General features: G+C 41.0%; 1 protein-coding gene across 5 annotated transcripts in view; it reads left to right on the forward strand.

Annotated features, from left to right (window-relative positions):
• coro2aa (coronin 2Aa) overlaps window positions 1-16318 on the forward strand; it is a 50274-nt gene extending 33956 nt beyond the window's left edge. For all 5 annotated transcript variants that reach the window (XM_085409702.1, XM_085409699.1, XM_085409700.1 and 2 more), the window contains exons 3-12: window positions 688-804; window positions 1129-1278; window positions 1840-2019; window positions 2634-2750; window positions 4116-4220; window positions 4343-4439; window positions 4999-5111; window positions 5233-5323; window positions 5610-5878; window positions 6710-16318. In XM_085409702.1, coding sequence (XP_085265828.1) covers window positions 688-804; window positions 1129-1278; window positions 1840-2019; window positions 2634-2750; window positions 4116-4220; window positions 4343-4439; window positions 4999-5111; window positions 5233-5323; window positions 5610-5878; window positions 6710-6847 — 1377 coding nt within the window. In that variant the 3' untranslated portion in view covers window positions 6848-16318. The remainder of the gene's footprint in view (window positions 1-687; window positions 805-1128; window positions 1279-1839; window positions 2020-2633; window positions 2751-4115; window positions 4221-4342; window positions 4440-4998; window positions 5112-5232; window positions 5324-5609; window positions 5879-6709) is intronic.
• Window positions 16319-16531: the final 213 nt, after the last annotated feature.

A 16531-nucleotide genomic window follows, 5' to 3' on the forward strand; every position in this document is an offset into this window, starting at 1 on the left:
ACTTTCCATGCCATTCAAGTCACTGTGGGCTGGGTCAACCCGACCTATATTATTTCTCAGGGTGTGTGTGTCTGTGTGTCTGTGTGTGTGTGTGTAAGATGCTGTATATTATAAAGTAAAGAACCTACAAAAGTAGAAAGGAAACCCCAACTATCAGACATCTCCCTATGAGCAAGCAGTTGGTGACCATGGGAAAGAAAAACTCCCCTTTAACAGGAAGAAACCTCCAGCAGAACCTGGCTCAGGGAGTTGCAGCCATCTGTCATGAGCAGTTGGGGGTGTGGAGAGAAAGATGGGACAAAAGACACGCAGAGAGACGGAGATTAATGATAACTAATGATTAAATGCAAAGTGGTGTATAAACAAATAAATGTGGAAAAAAAGGTGAGTGAACAAGGAACACACAGGGCATCATGGGAGGCCTCAGCAGCCCAGGCCTATTTTAGCATAACTAAAGTTCAAGGTCACCTGAATCAGCCCTAACTGTAAGCTTTAAAAGTAGAGAGGGCGTCCGTCCGTCTGTGAGATAAGATGGGGCCCAATTATTCATAACAGGATATGTGAGGAGAAGGATTTCTCATTCCACAGTGTAGCGAGCAGCTGATTAGTGGTTTCACTTTTGTTTCCAAGAGGAAAAATATTGTGATTTTCCCTAATGTCCATGTTTTGTGTTTTAAATTTTGCCAGACGGGTAAAGTGGACCCTCAGCAACCTCGAGTGTCAGGCCACAGGGGCAACGTGTTAGACATCAAATGGAATCCCTTCAACGACTGCTGCATCGCCTCCTGCTCCGAGGACGCCACGGTTTGTACACCGGAACGCACACAGAGTCCATTTTCAGTGAGGTTTACTGACGTGTTGTCATTTTCATGGGATTTGAGCATGTTGCAGCAGGGAGATCATTTTATAGCCTTCAGAAAGGAGCTAGAAGTCATTCCTCACATTCCTCAGCTCTGACCTGGCAGATGCTCAGAACAAATCACTGTAGAGAGAGAGGAAAAAACCTAGTTTCAGGCTATTTGTTTTAAATGTCTTTCTCTGTTGGCTGTTCTTTGTGGATTGAGAAAGAGATGGTTTGTTTCTGGCACGGATCTTCATCAATTTGGTCCTCTTTGTGTGTGTTTGTAGGTTAAAGTGTGGGAAATCCCTCCTCACGGTGTGTATAAAAATATTACAGTACCGTGGAAGGAGCTCCAGGGTCACAGTCGCAGAGTGGGCCTCATCGAGTGGCACCCAACTGCTAACAACATCCTCTTCAGTACTGCCTATGACTACCAGGTAACACACACACACACCACCTCTTACACAAGCCTGGAGTCATTTATAGACAATAAGATAACGAGGCATGAACTCCGAAAGCAATGTGACCTAAACCGAGAGCACTTATCTGTCACAGTGCAGCCCTGCAGTTCACACTGAACTGACCTGTAAAGATTTCAGATATTACATTACACAGCATCACGAGCACTTTGTTTGTTAGCCTAAGTATTCAGATCGTTTTGGGCCGTAGGTGCGATGTCTTAACTCCAGAGATACGTGCTCCAGTTACTGCCTGTATTTGCACACATGCTGGCCTCCCATGTTTAAACAATTCTGCCTCTTTTCATCCACACAGCTGAGTGCAATAGCACAAATTCCTTTGAGATAAGCAAAGTATGCACTGTTATGTCCATTCGCACAACCGTTATGTACCACTCTCTGTAATTACTCGGCCCTCTGAGCGGCTTAATCGTATGTGGTTTACTTGTAGCACACCACCAGTTACTTTCCACCCTTTAATGTGTCTGACTTCTTGGCCTAACCACCTGCGTTGATCTCTGTGTGATTCTCCGCCTCCAGATAATGATCTGGAACCTGGACTGTCCGGAGCCGGTGATAAAGAACCCCGTGCGGACCATCAGTCACCACCCAGATGTTGTCTTGTCCATGTCTTTCAATACAGATGGAAGTCTTCTTGCTACCGCCTGCAAGGACAGGAAAGTCCGCCTGATGGAGTCGCGCTCTGGAACGCTGCTGCGGGTACTGCTGTGTGCACGTGTGCACTTCTCTTATCTTCCCTTTTTTTTGTAATGGGGGAAAAACAGCAAGTGATCTGAATTTAAACACTTTGATTTTAGGTGGAAGACTCAGACTTAAGCTTAATTACCTCAGTCAGAAGCTGCAAATGGTATCGTTTAACAGTAGGAAGTTCAGACCAGCGTAAAGTCCATGTGACAATCTGTCTAAACTGGCTCTCATTTGTAAAAGAAAATTATTGAACTGTAAGCCTGCGTTTGGTCCACAGTAGCATCACAGAAAATATTACATAAGTGGGAGTTCCCTACTTGTTACTGCCCCCTCCGCTCCCTGCGTGGGCACCCAGGCACTCATCCAGCACCACACAGCCAGAATTGATACCTCTGGCCTGGCCTGGATAACAGAGTAGCCCCACAGCCCACCGGGTCACCAGCCAGTGATTCACACACTGTTCATCAGTCTTTTCTTGCTTCCTTTGCCCAGTCAGGGAACTCCTACACATATTACATCCCAGTGGTGTAACACAAACCTCTTTATATGACTTATAAGTGGCATAAATGTTCATCGGGGTTCATTGATTAATGCTGCACGTCATGTGTACTGTGTCACGTTTGCAGGAAAGCAGCTGCAAGACGCACAGAGCCAGTAAAGTGCTGATCCTGGGAAACGCCAAGATGCTTCTCACGTCGGGAACGTCGCGCTACAATGATCGGCAGATAGCACTGTGGGATCAGGTGAGAGACGTTACAGAGCAATGCAGCAAGACATTTGCAACAAAATATCACAATTTTACAAAAAGCTTTTGTGTTTTTTGTAGCAAAGCAAAAGGTTGAGAAAAAAGAGAAATGTTCATAGTAAAAATGGCATTTTTGAGATCTCACACACGTGTTTATTTACATTGAACACATGTTTACTAATAGAATATTAATTGAAATAGCTAATTGATGAAGAAAAGCATTAATGTCAGCAAATGTCTGGTGGGGGTGTTTGTTTTGTTTTTTTTGTCAGTCGACACTCCTCACATCGATTACTTGTTAAACTTGTAGATATTTCTGATCAAATTAGGATCATTCTGACGAGGATTTGCAAAGACAGGACAGACTCTGGATAATAAATATCGCAGCACAAGCATTCGTGTAAACAATTGTAATTGTGAGCTCAGCGCTTACCTGCTGGTCTGGATGCTGGAATAATGAGAGCACCCTGTTCCTTGGGGGCAGTCTTGGCTAAAAATAGTCAGGCTGGTGTGAATAATTTGTACTAAGTTTAATATATTGAACACTTATATCCAGGGAATTTAGCAGGACTGCAGGAGGAGGAGAAATCGGGAAATTGGCAACAACAGAAGGGCCACAAATAAGTGAAATCTAAGCTTACAGAGTATTAATAGTAACACGAGTGAAGTAATGGTCAGCATATTACGTCACCATTGGAGAGGTCATGACTTTTGGCAGCTTCATTTCCTGGCCTACATCATTTAAACCCCTGAGCTTTGAGATAAAGTTTTCTTACCTGTGAAATTATCTGATGTGCAGCCAGGTTCATGTTCTGACCTTTTTTGCACAAGGAAACATTTTTTGTAGCGTTTTTCTGGCAACATTTGAGGATTTCTTTTTCTTGTAAAGTCAGAAGTTGTTGTATTAATGATATCTCAGAATACTTCCTTCACTACCAAACACCTCTCGAGCCTGTCACAAGTGCAACTCTGCCACCTAGTGGATGAAATGCACCAGTTCAGCAACCCTGCACGTTTACCTGAGCAGCTCACTGATTCCCGTGTTCAAGTGGAGCCAAAGTTATTTGTCACATCGCGATTATGTCATCACCCAGTCTCATCACACATAGTAGTCTAGTAGTAGTAATAGTTGGTGTGCCAGGCCGGCGTGTTGTGATGATTTAGAGCGTATCGTGGGTGGAGGATTAAGGCAAAGCTCGGATTAGGGATTGAGCGCTCAGTGTTTTTAATTCGCCGCTGCAGAGTGCTTCTTAGGGAGCATTGGATTTCAGTCAGTGTTTTGATATTTTCTGTATGTTGTTTACATCAGCGCCGCGTAGGTCTTGTGTTTTAACACGTTTTTGATCCTCGTGTGTGTTTGTAGGATGATCTGTCCGCGCCTTTATTGGAAGACAACCTGGACGGTTCGTCGGGGGTCATTTTTCCTTTCTACGACCCCGACACACACATGCTCTACCTTGCTGGGAAGGTGGGACTCTGAAACATGTTAAAAAAAAAACCCCAAACAAATCATAACAATCATATTAAAAGCTTCATACAGAAAATATTCTTTATTACTGTTACAGAGACTTACGCTTTTTATCTTTTTAGGGTGATGGAAATATCAGGTACTATGAGATCAGCACAGAAAAACCATACATTCACTTCTTAACAGAGTACCGCTCACAACTACCTCAGAAAGGACTGGGTAAGGAACACACGCACATAAACACGCGCTCAATTTTAAACTTTATTAATGTCACCGACACATTATTTCCTAAAGTGAGTGTTAATAAAAGACGTGACAGTTTAACCCTGTTTGGAAACTCCGCCTACTGTGATGACACTGTGCACCTTTAAGCAAATTTGCTGTGCAAATAAGCCTCCAATATTTGCATAGCCAAAACAGCTGATCGAAGGGGTTGTGGCTCAGGTCAGGTGTACAGGCAGCAAAAAAGTCACATGTGCACTTGATAGATTTGTTATTTCACCTGTTTGTTGTGGTTAAAATGTATATTATAAATTCCCAAAGCACTTAGTGTAGTGGACTTGTAGTGGCTCTGCTTTATAAAGTTACTCTGATACAGGTTAACCTTTAACTGCCTGCTGCTCTGCCTGCAGGTGAATTTCCTGGTGACAGAGGAAAGTGTGTTTTTAAAAAATAAGATTTGAGTCCCCATATAAATACAGTACGTCTTACCTTGACTAATATTGATGCTGAAAATAGAATGAATACAATCTGTGTGCGTCTGTGTGTTAACCTGCAGGTGTGATGCCGAAGCGAGGCCTCGATGTGAGCTCCTGTGAAATCTTCAGGTTCTACAAACTGGTGACAATCAAGAGTCTCATCGAGCCTCTTTCTATGATTGTACCCCGCAGGGTAAGTGTTGCACAAAAATGGCAGACACCACTGCACAAAGAAAAACAAACATCCAAATTGAACACATTTCACAGACCTAATGTTGAATATTTTTCTGAATCTGCCGTGCACGTGTCTCCAGTCGGAGTCGTACCAAGAGGACCTCTATCCAATGACGGCTGGAAACAGGCCTGCTCTGACTGCAGAGGAGTGGCTCGGTGGCATGGACAAAGGTTAGAAGTAAAGAAAGATTGTGCGTGAGATCTGTTTGTGTCCAGTAGCCTCTGAAATTGCATTTATTTGTTACCTTTGATATTCCGGTGCTTCACTTGTATGTGGGTAAATGAAATATCCTTTCAATAGTCTTTTAGCTTGTCTAATGAGTGTTTAAATGTGTGTGAATGGGTGGATGACTGGATATGTAAAGCGCTTTGGGGTCCTTAGGGACTAGTAAAGCGCTATATAAATACAGGCCATTTACCATTTTTAAATCCCTGATCAGCATCCTTTGTTTCCTAGGTCCATTGCTAATGTCTTTGAAGCCAGGAAGTCAAATAGCAGAGTCCTTCTCAGACATGAAGGCAGTGGGCAACTCACTGGAAAACTCGCTAGACACTCGCAGGTGTCAGGGCAGACCGTGCATGCTACAGCTCGCTTACATTCAGGACCAACTGGAAGCCAAAGAAAGCAAAGAGGACAGCAGCCACACAGTGGATGACAGGATTCAGACACCCGTCACCAACGGAGAAGATGCCACGCTTTGCTCTCCTCCCAGAACAGAGAATGAGGTGCTGGATGGTTTTGCTTTTTCACAGACACACAAAGGCAGACGTAAAAGCAATATGAGCTATATTTAGTTGCATCCTAGTCAGTTATTCTTTGCAATGGACTTGAAATATAGAAATGCGTCCTACTTGTTACTTATCCGCTGAAAGTCGAGTACATGTCCCAGGATATTCTTCAGTTAAGGTTGTGTCATTGGAAAAAGATAAACTGTTACAAGTAAACAGATATATACACAAATGAGGAGAAATTCTGAAAGTACGCTAAAGACACTGAGCTGTTTTTAGGTCCTGTGTAGTTACTTTTAGGAAACCTGAAGAAGCAGTGGCACTCAAAAGGTTCAGACTGCTTTAACGTGAGGCCAAAGAGGCACAACAAACTAAATCCATCATGAGTAATGAGTGGTGGAAAATATTAAGTACATTTACTTATCACAAGATCACAAGAGGAGGCACAAATCCGTTTGGAGTTTGCATCAGGAAGGGCATCGGGTGTGAAATTTAAAAGAAGCTTTTACTGAAGTACCATCTTGAAATACGATGCACTGATAAAATTTAGATTCAGCAGGTTTCTGTTACATCTTTGATTATAAAGCTGGGGTAAAAACAGGTGGAAAACTGCATGCCCGCAGCATTAAAACCCCACTTACTGTGAATGTGTCACTAGTTATTGTTTTTCTCCACTCGAGGCTTGTTTTACCTTGACGGCAGCAGTTTGTAGTAGAGACGTTTAACTGAGCCTGTAGCCTAAAAGTGAGGCAGACGTGTTCCCCGAGTCTCCAGTGGGCACAAGAGCCGTGGTTTAACTCCTTATCCCGTGCGTGTGTTTGTCCACAGCTGCGGTTGAAGTTCCACAAGCAGCAGGAGGAAATCAGGCGGCTGAGGGAGCTCCTCAACCAGAGGGACGTACGCATCAAACAGCTGGAGCTGGAGATTAAGAACATCAAGAACTCCCAGAGTCAGAGCTCACTTTAAGACTTTCTCCAATTGCTGAGTCACCCTCACCTCCTCACGGGGGTAGACGCGCACAGGTGTACCAACCTACTTAACCCCGTTTTTAAAACTGCCGCAGTCTTCGTAAGGCCCCGGCTCACCGGTTTTCCTCTAATGAGCCCCACGCGCTCACTGCACAGGGGCCCGTCAAGCCTCGATTTTATGTTGTTTTCCTTTTTTTTTTTGGTTGTTATCTTCAGTTTGTCGTTTTGTCGACTCTACACAGGGTGCACATCTCTTTGCTCGTGTACATACTTTTAAAACTCTCTGCACCTTTTGACCATCCCCGCCCCCTTGCCTCATTTCTTTTGTACGCTTCCCTATGCAAGCTCATTGAAATTTTTTCGCTTTTTTTTTTTTTTTAAGTTGACGGATAAAAGGATGTTTGTGCCGCGTCGACCGAATGACGTGGCTGTGCGTGCGTTGCTTGAAAGTTGTGGCGGACACCAGACATCCCGTGTGATTGTGAGATAACGCTGCGTTTATTTTCTATGCCTGTTGATTGTTTTTGTTTTCTTTTTCATCCAATATTCAAACTACTGTAAGTGAAATGACTGTGTTTAAGTTCAGCAGACAGATGTGATATGTGTGCATGAATGAGAGCGAAATGAATGAATGACTGTTTCGTGATCCCAGCTGTGTTCTGCCATCTCATTAAGCTGCATTTGTTTTTAATTCTTCTATCATTTCTTTTAATGACTGGAAAGTTGGTGGAAATGATCCGTTTTGCTGCGGTTAACGTGTAAGCCAATTCAGTAACTGATGCCATGTAGCAGTTTGGATCTTGACTTTTATATTTATTTTAAAATAAGGACAGAGAAAATGCCATTTAATCAAATACTTGAACTTGCTGTTGTAATTTTGGCAAATACAGCATGCAAAATGTTAAAAAAAAAAAAAAAGGACAAAACCCTGTTTGCTTTTTCCTACTGCTTTCTGATCATACTTCATTTACCTGATCAGTTTTAGGGCAAAATGGTATCTACTGTTGAAAAGGACACAAATGTACCTCACAGCTCTGATAAAGCTGTAATAACATTAATATGACAACAGTCAGATGTTTTAACCAGGTCATTTATCCTCTTCTTTTCTCTGGGTATATTAAATCAACAAGCAGGACTCTTTTATTGCAAAACTCAATTCTGACTCAATTGAATTTTTAAAGATAATTCGCAACAGCAGTCATCTCAAGACTTTATTTTTCTATATTTTTTAGTGTAAAGACTCTACAGAGGGAAAACCCCAGGCATGTTTCCCCTGTATGAAGTGTCTTGATTTTAGTTTAGAAACCTTATCTGCTTGAAATGTGGAGAACGCATATACACTGAAAAAAACTGAGAAGCTACAGATGTCTTTATGTGTATGTTTGTAATCTATTGATTTCAATATGAACAAACATGATTCCATCCATGGATGGATGGATGGATGGATGAAACCCAATTCCAGAAAAGCAGTGATGCTGTGTAAAATATAAGTAAGAACAGAATGCAATGGTTTGCAGATCTCAGACTTTGAGAAAATCAAATGGTCATTTTGAATTTGATGGCAGCAGCATGACTCATAAAGTTGGGAAATGGTTCTGTTTACTACTGTGTAGCATCCCTGATTCTTTTAACAGCAGCCTGTAAACATCTGGGAACAGACGAGACCAGCTGCTGGAGTTTTGTGCGACTGAAGGTCCGATCGAGGCTTCCAGCTGCTCAACACTCCTGGATCTGCTGTGTTGTTTTTGTTTCATGATGAGACACATACTGGTCAAAGGTCTGGACTGCAGTTCAGCCATTCCCACACTCTTCTGTTATGAAGCCATGCTTTTGTTATAAATGGAATGTGCAATTTTGCATTTTCGTGTTGAAGTGTACAAGGGATTAGCTGAAAGAAAAGCCTCATCTTGAGGAGAGCACGTGTTAATCTAGAACCTGAATATACCTTTCAACATTGATGTTCACATTTAAATACATATAGCTTCTTTTCTGCGTGGTAGAGCTTTAACCTGCATTTATGGATGGAAATCACTGTGAAGTGTTCCTGAGCTCATCTGTTTTTAATGCAGTGCTGTCTGAATATTGATTTTTGGGCCTTGCGCACAGAGATTTCTCCAGATTCGTGCAATCGCTGTCGATGATGAGATCTTCAAAGTCTTCCTCTTTTTGCGCCCAGCCACGTCACTCACCTGTTGCCAATTAACCTGATTAGCTGCAGTCTTCCTGCAGCTGGTGCTTTTTAGCTTTCTTCCTTTTGTTGCTCTCCTTTTAAGACACATTGCTGCCATTAAATACAGAATGGCCCTAATTTTATTTTCTCCTTAAAATGGTTATTAGATTTATAAATCATTACATTCTGTCTTTACTTTACACAGCATCCCAACTTTTTTGTGTCGTTAAGCCCCACTATGTTATAAACATACAAAAAAGACGCCTGCAGATTCTTTTTTTTTTCCAGTAAATGTACATTAATGTGTCAGTATCACAGAGTTAAGTTATATGATATAAGAGGTCTGTACATTTCCAGCAGGTGAGGTTTGTAACTAAGCTGTCTAGACTGCAGTGGGCCTAAAGACAAATAGGATGACATTTACCAGTGTTGTGTCACATTCATTTTGTGCTGGGCGAATGTTCAGAGAGCGTTCACTCAGCACAAGATTTCTCTGCTATCCTGCCTCAGAAGCTGGTATAAATAAAATCCGAACAAAAAAGCAAACAAACAAACAAAGAACCCTGTCATCAGCCAAATTATTGTTCTGAGCAACAATTTCACAATCTGTGCGTCCCTAAAGTGGACCATGAGTGGGGATTGATTTGTGCGCCGCTGTTTACAAGCGTGAATTCTTGGGCTCACTTTGAATATCTACGGAGCTGTGATGACTAAGCAGCCTGCATCTGCTGCTCACGGAGGTTCTTGTTATGGTTTAAAGTCCACAGCAGTCCAAGACTGTTTATCAAAACTAACCATGTTTTAATGTTTAAAAACGTAAAATGCCTTATCGTTTTAGAATAGGTATAAAATACCAGTACACTGTTTCAGCTAAAAAACAAAACACTTCTGAAACGAAAATGAGGGGAAAAAAGACAACCTGGTCCACATCCGATTTACGCACTCTGTAATTTATTTTCTATCTATTTTTAAAAGCTTAACCTTAAAACAGCAGGCTTGTGACTGCACAGTGTGCATATACTGTTTTAGCTGAACAGCTGATAAAAATCTAAACTGTAGAAGTGTTTTTTGTTTGTTTTTTCTTTCCCATCAGGGAATTTCTGAGTGGTTCTCATGGCTTCTGCCACCACCATGGTACAGTCAGACCAGAACATTTGTTTTCAGATTTCAGGCAGCTGGTTTTAACTCGTATTTTTCCCAGCTAATTAAAGAGATACCTTCCTAAATAATAATAATAAAATAAAAAAACCCTGACGGACACATAGATGTAGATGCCACTTGCAGATATTAGCACAGCAGCAAAGCATGTTAGTTTGCTTTGAGAAGCTGGTTTGAGTGGTTTGTGGGATTAGAAAAACACTATAAATGCCAGTCTAAAGGTAAATACTAAGATAAATGGTCAGATGTAGCACCAGTGATCACACATGCCTGTACTGACGCACTCACGGGCACAAGCACAACAGTGATCTTCTAGATTTGGCACATTTCAGGTGCAGCATAGAAACCACACACACACATACAGATCAATGCAATTGTAATGCGTGCGCGACCCCTTTGACCTTTGGCCAGACAGTTCTAGCAAAGCTGCATCTCATGCTGACTTTTGTCCAGTAGCAGCAATGCCTGACCGATGTTTAACTTCCACTAGAGGACCAGTCTCAACACATTCCCATCGTTCAGCAGCTGAGTTGCGATGCCGTCTGAATAAATTCTCAGCCTGAAATGCTGAATATCACCAGTTAAATAGCAACAGCAGCTGGCATTTTGAGTCAGCCTGTTTCTTTAGCAGTCCTTTTATAGCTGCTGAACCTTCAACAGCAAACTGCCTGCCTACTGCTGAATCTGGTGGACCCTTTCATTAACACAACAGGCTCTTCCAGTACTTTGATACAAATACATTGCAAATTTATTCTTTTTAGGTTAATGTAATTGCAGTTGAAAATGTTTTTTCTTCCCTGATAAAATACCTCTAAAGTTGTCCATTTTCTTATTGTCTAGTCACAGCATGTTCATTTAATTTATATAGCATATTTAAAACAACTGCAACTGACCTAAAGTGCTTTCTGGGCAAATGCATTTACATTCAAGAGCTCCAAAAACCCAGTTTCAAAAACACTAAACTCACATGGCAAGACACATAACAGCAAGTGAAGAGGAGGTAGATCTTTAGAGCTAATTTAAAAGTGTCCATCGTTGGGGGGTTGCAAGCTTTTGGGAGGATGACACTGGTAGTGAGGCAAAATACAGAGTTAAAAAATCTGTAATATACTGTTGAGCTAAACAAACTAAAAAAAAAAAAAAGTAGGTTAAAGACCCTACAATAACACAGAGGAACACCTCAACAATCAGGTGATCCCTGGATGAACAAGCACCTGGCAACAGTGTGAAGGAAAAACTCCATTTTATCAGGAAACCTCTGGCAGAACCAGGCTCAGGGAGCGAGGGGAGGAAGACGGGACAGAAGACGCTGTTGAAGAGAGCCAGAAATTAATAATAACTAATGATTAAATGCAATTGCACCAGATTTTTAAACAACTGTTTGGACATATGTGGATAAAGGACCAAGTGCCTTAGTTGGGATGTTAATAGAGCTTCGCCAGCTGTGGTATCATTTAGTCTAAGGAAATGTTTCGCCGTTCAGGATTTCAATCATCCAGACTATCAAAGAAGCTCTTTATATGTTTCATCCACATAAGAGCGGTAGTGAATATATTAAGATGTATAATAAAAGCAGAAGAGGACCTAAAATGTAATGTTGCATTTACTGGAACCTGGTAATCCATCATATATATATACACACTGTGGTGGATACTCCTAATAAACAACCAAAGGATCCAATATTGAGATCAGTGTGTGTCCATGTGATCCCTGCGAGCCAAAAGATCTGTAAATGCTAAGTTTGAATTTATTTCTACTCTTTGATCTGCAAGATGTCCTTAACATGGTGATCTCAGGGACACAGCAACTCCACCCGTCTGCTGTTCAAAGCCTTTTGGTTTTGAGGGGCAGCCAGAAGAAAGTTGGCTTGAGGGGAGCGAAGGAACTGCACCAAAGCTGAGTATAACAATTATTTAGAACTGTGAATCATGCAAAGCTACTGTAGTAAAGTCCAAAACTGAAAATAGGGAGGTAGAAAAGAACATAATAGGCCTCATTCAAGGCAAACTCAAGTGGTTATATTGTTATGGTTGTTTAATTACCAATTAGATATTGGATTAGATACTTACCAGGACTTTAATTACATCCTTCTAACTGTATATTAACACCAATATCTAATTGGTTAATCACATAGACAAGTTCAAACAGAATCAGAATGAGGTCATTTAAGTAATGCTGAACATGTCATTGTTGTTGGTGCCAGACGTGCTGGGCTGAGTATTTCAGAAACTGGCGATCTGCTGGGATTTTCCCCAAAAACCATCTCTAAGTTTTACAGAGATTGGTCTGAAAAGGAGAAAATACCCAGTGAGCAGTAGTCCTCTGGGAGAAAATGCCTTGTTAATGGCAGAGGTCAGAAGAGAACTCAAACTCAAATAATCACTTTATGTTACGTTATAACCAAAATCTGCAGAAGAGCACCTATCTGGTCTACAGCAGCAGAAGACCACACCAGGTGCCATCAGAGAATGGGAAAACTTAGGCTACAGTTCACACAGGCTCATCTAAATTTGACCACAGAAATTTGGAAAATGTTGCCCGGTTTGATGAGCCTCAATTTCTGCTGCAACATTTGGATGGTAGGGTCAGAATTTGGCATAAACAGAATATAAACAAAGCACAGTTCTATCTTACCTTTGTAGCCTATCGGCAGTACGTGCTGCTGGTAGTGTGCAGTGGTGTGCGGGATATCTTCTTGCCAAACTTGGCTCCCTCTTGTGCCAACTGAGCACTAGTTAAAACACCAAGTATTGCTACTGACCATATCATCCTCATTTATAACTACATAGTAGCTGTCATCTGATGGCTCTTCCAGCTCTGAGGGATAACAAGCCTCCAACTATGTAAGGCTGTCATGTAGAAATGAACCAAAATCTGTGAGGAATGTTTCCAGGCTCTTGCTGAGTCTATGCCACAAAGAATTAATGTTTTACATAAGTACTACTTGGTACTAGCAAGGTGTACCCAATAAAGTATCTGACAAGTGTACAAATAACTTTTCACACAGGGCTGTGTTTATCTTAATCTGTAGAGGTTTACCAAAAAGACAGTAGTGTAGTAGTAGTAGAACAAAAGTCCCACTCCTTACATTTAAAATTTCTCTCCAGCTTCTAATTACAAAACTAACAATCCAATGCTTTAATTGGTGGAGAAATGGCATCTAGTTTAATCTGATTTCATACCGTGTGAAGTCACTGGGCCATCAAAATCGGAAACTCGCTGCCAGCTCTGATACCCTTTGCCTTTGTCTTACCCTCAATGGCTCACTCGCGTAGAATATAATTTCAATATACGCACATCATACATTAGTATGAATAATTAACAATAAGGAGGGAGGGGAAAGGGACTGTTGTTTCTCCATAAGTGTTTTTTCTTGCCATTTCCTCCAAGTTATCATCACATTGTTGTGGTACCGTGATGACTATTATTGCTCTTGCTGAAAATTGTGATAGTAAAACTCTGCAGATGATGATCGTTCTGTTGCTCTGTTATGAATGTGGCGTACACTGAGTCCTCAGAGGGGAGAGAAACAACTCGACAAGCTGAAATGAAGCAATATCAATCCCTGCCCGAGACCTCTCGGCATTAAAGCATGCACACTGACAGTCTCTTACATTACGCCGGAGCAATAATGTAGCTCACTTGTAGCATTTGCTGTCTGATTTAATAAACTATGTCATTTATTGGTTGTTGCCGACTTTGTACGAGCCTCACTGCGTCAGACTTCCACAGATTTTAATGCAGTTATTTTGTGTCTTTAAAATGTATTTAGTAAAAATTTTATGTATTTTTTAAAATTCTTAAATTTTCCAGGGTAATCAAATTATCTCTGACTGTTGACATTCTCTATTAGAGCAGAACATAAGTGAAATATAAAACATGTCAATCAAACATGAACAAAAATGTGAATATTTCTTCTTTTTTTGTACAAAAACAGCACCGCTTCCTCGGTTGACTACAAATTACTTGAGAGTCTGAGAGTGCAGCACATGGAAACAAACATTTTCCATCTGTACACAATTGTCTGGGTAGTGTTTTTTTTTTTATAAGGGCAGCCTGGAGTAGATCAGCAGCCATAAACTCTTTAAAAGAGATTATCGTCTCTCCACAATTCAGTAATGCAGTTTTGTTGTCATTTCTGGTCTTATTATTAAGAATAAAGGTGTTACAGAGCAGTGGGCTCTGTCCTGAGGTTGCTTTGCTGTTTCTGTAAAGTGAAAAATGACTGCACTTAGTTACAGAACGAACTATAAACTACAAGCTTGTGAGGGGCAGGAACCTTTTTTTTCTTATCTATATTAATACAATACTTAAGCACCCATGTGTGCATTTAAAGGCGCTGCTAAATGCCCCCTCTCAACATGATTCCAGTGTGAATGATCGGAGACAAAATTCACAGACCTCATCTGGCAAAGTGCAGTTGAACCAAATATGATGCTGAATAAGTCAAAATGGGTATTTTCTAAAGTCAGTGTTTTAGAACTGAATTTTCTCTGTTTCATTTCCCAGTGAGCTGCAGTGCACAGACAGATACACCAAGAGTCAATTTTATGCTGGAAAAGACAAAAAACACAAACCAACTTTGGTCCCCATTTCAATAGTCGAACTCAGATTTCTGAGCCCCCAAAATTAACTTTGGCTGAAAGGCTTTTTTCTGTCCTTATTTTACAGACACCAAATTGTATATATGCATTGTTATACAGTAAGTGTTTCTCCTGTTCGTATCGGCTGTGAAACAGTGCCTTTGTCCTGTGACAAAAAGAAGCAATTGTTCTGTGTAGGAATGTATTCTTAAGTTCAGCCAAAGCCAAAGTGAGGCTTCAGCATTCTGAATTTGCCAGTTGATTTTTTTCCCCATGATATTGCTGCATAGCAGATTACATAAAGAAAAGAAAGGAAAAACAAAATTAACAGGTGGCAATTTTTTTTTTTTTAGATTTGGCTTTTAAATCTGCTGCATTTGGTATTTCCTGTTGTGTCTGGGCAAAAGGAATTTTATGTGAAAGACTTTGGGTGCATTTTGTCCACTTACGTCACTACTGGTCATTATAATGTTTTAAACTCACTGGCCACATTGTTAGGTACAACTGTTCAGCTGCTCAGCAACATAAATATCTAATGAACCAATTACATGGCAGCAACCCAGCGCATTTAGATGTGATCAAGATGATCTGCTGAAAATCAAATGGAGGATCAGAACAACGAAGAGAGGTGATTTAAGTGACACTGAATGCATCAAGGTTGTTGGTGTCAGACAGGCTAGGCTGAGTATTTCAGATAATGTTGATCTACTGGGTTTTCCCCACACAACCATCTCTAGGAATTACACAGCGGTCAGGAAATGTTATGAGCTGAAAGGAAGGCAAATACAAACTCGTTACAATCAAGATATGCAGAAGAACGTCTCTTGAACCTTAAAGCAGATGGGCTATATCTGCAGAAGACCACATTCTGCCCCACTCCTGTCAGCTAACAGGAAACTGAGGTCTCTGGGTAACAAAGGCAACCATAACTTTATTGGCCACTTGTTATAACTAAGGTATGCAGAAGAGCATCTCTTTGGGCTTCAACAGCAGAAGACCATTCCTGTCAGCTAAAAACAGGAAACAGAGGCTGCAGTTCCCACAGCCTCACCAAAATTGGATAAAAGAAGTAGGGTCAGGATTTGTCATAAACAACGATGAAAGCATAAATTTATCCTGTATTGTTTCAGTGATTCAGTGAAACAATAGTGCCAGAGTTATTTTGGTACAGCAACTGTATGCCATCATGTCAATATTGACCAAAATCTTTGAGGAATGTTTCTAGCATCTTGTTGAATCTGTGTTGCAAAAAATTAATGCAGTTCTGATGGCAAAATGGGGTCAAACCCAGTACTACCCAGTGCTGAGAAGAGTTATCCTTCCATCCTCTTGAAATAATTTGGGGACAGAGGAGCATGAAGAAAGAAAAGCACAAAATGTTAACATTTTATTTACAAAGTTGTTTTTTTGTCATACAGAAAGTAAAAATGTAGCTACAACCTTGATTTGTGCAACAGGCAGCCACACTAAAAATCATGGCTCGCTGGTTGCACAGCTGCTATAGCAATAATTTTATTGGGAAAAATAAGGAACGGAGAAAAAAAAAAAAAAGACAAAAGAGAAATAATAAACCCAACAACAAAAATTATTCATCCAACAAAATATTAAAAGCACAGACCCAAAACTAGATACCAGTCCCAAAGTCCTCACACGGGAATACATAAAGAGGGATCGACAGTGAAATTGTGGAATGCTGAGTGGTGGGCTGCCTGAGAACCTCGGGGGCCGTGAGTGGGGTGAGGTGGAGGGTGTTGGGTGGCTCTCAGTTCCA

This window comes from Rhamphochromis longiceps, linkage group LG6 (genome assembly GCF_057381845.1).
Source record: "Rhamphochromis longiceps isolate RC_006_pf linkage group LG6, R_longiceps_female_GT1.1, whole genome shotgun sequence".
Taxonomy (NCBI): domain Eukaryota; kingdom Metazoa; phylum Chordata; class Actinopteri; order Cichliformes; family Cichlidae; genus Rhamphochromis; species Rhamphochromis longiceps.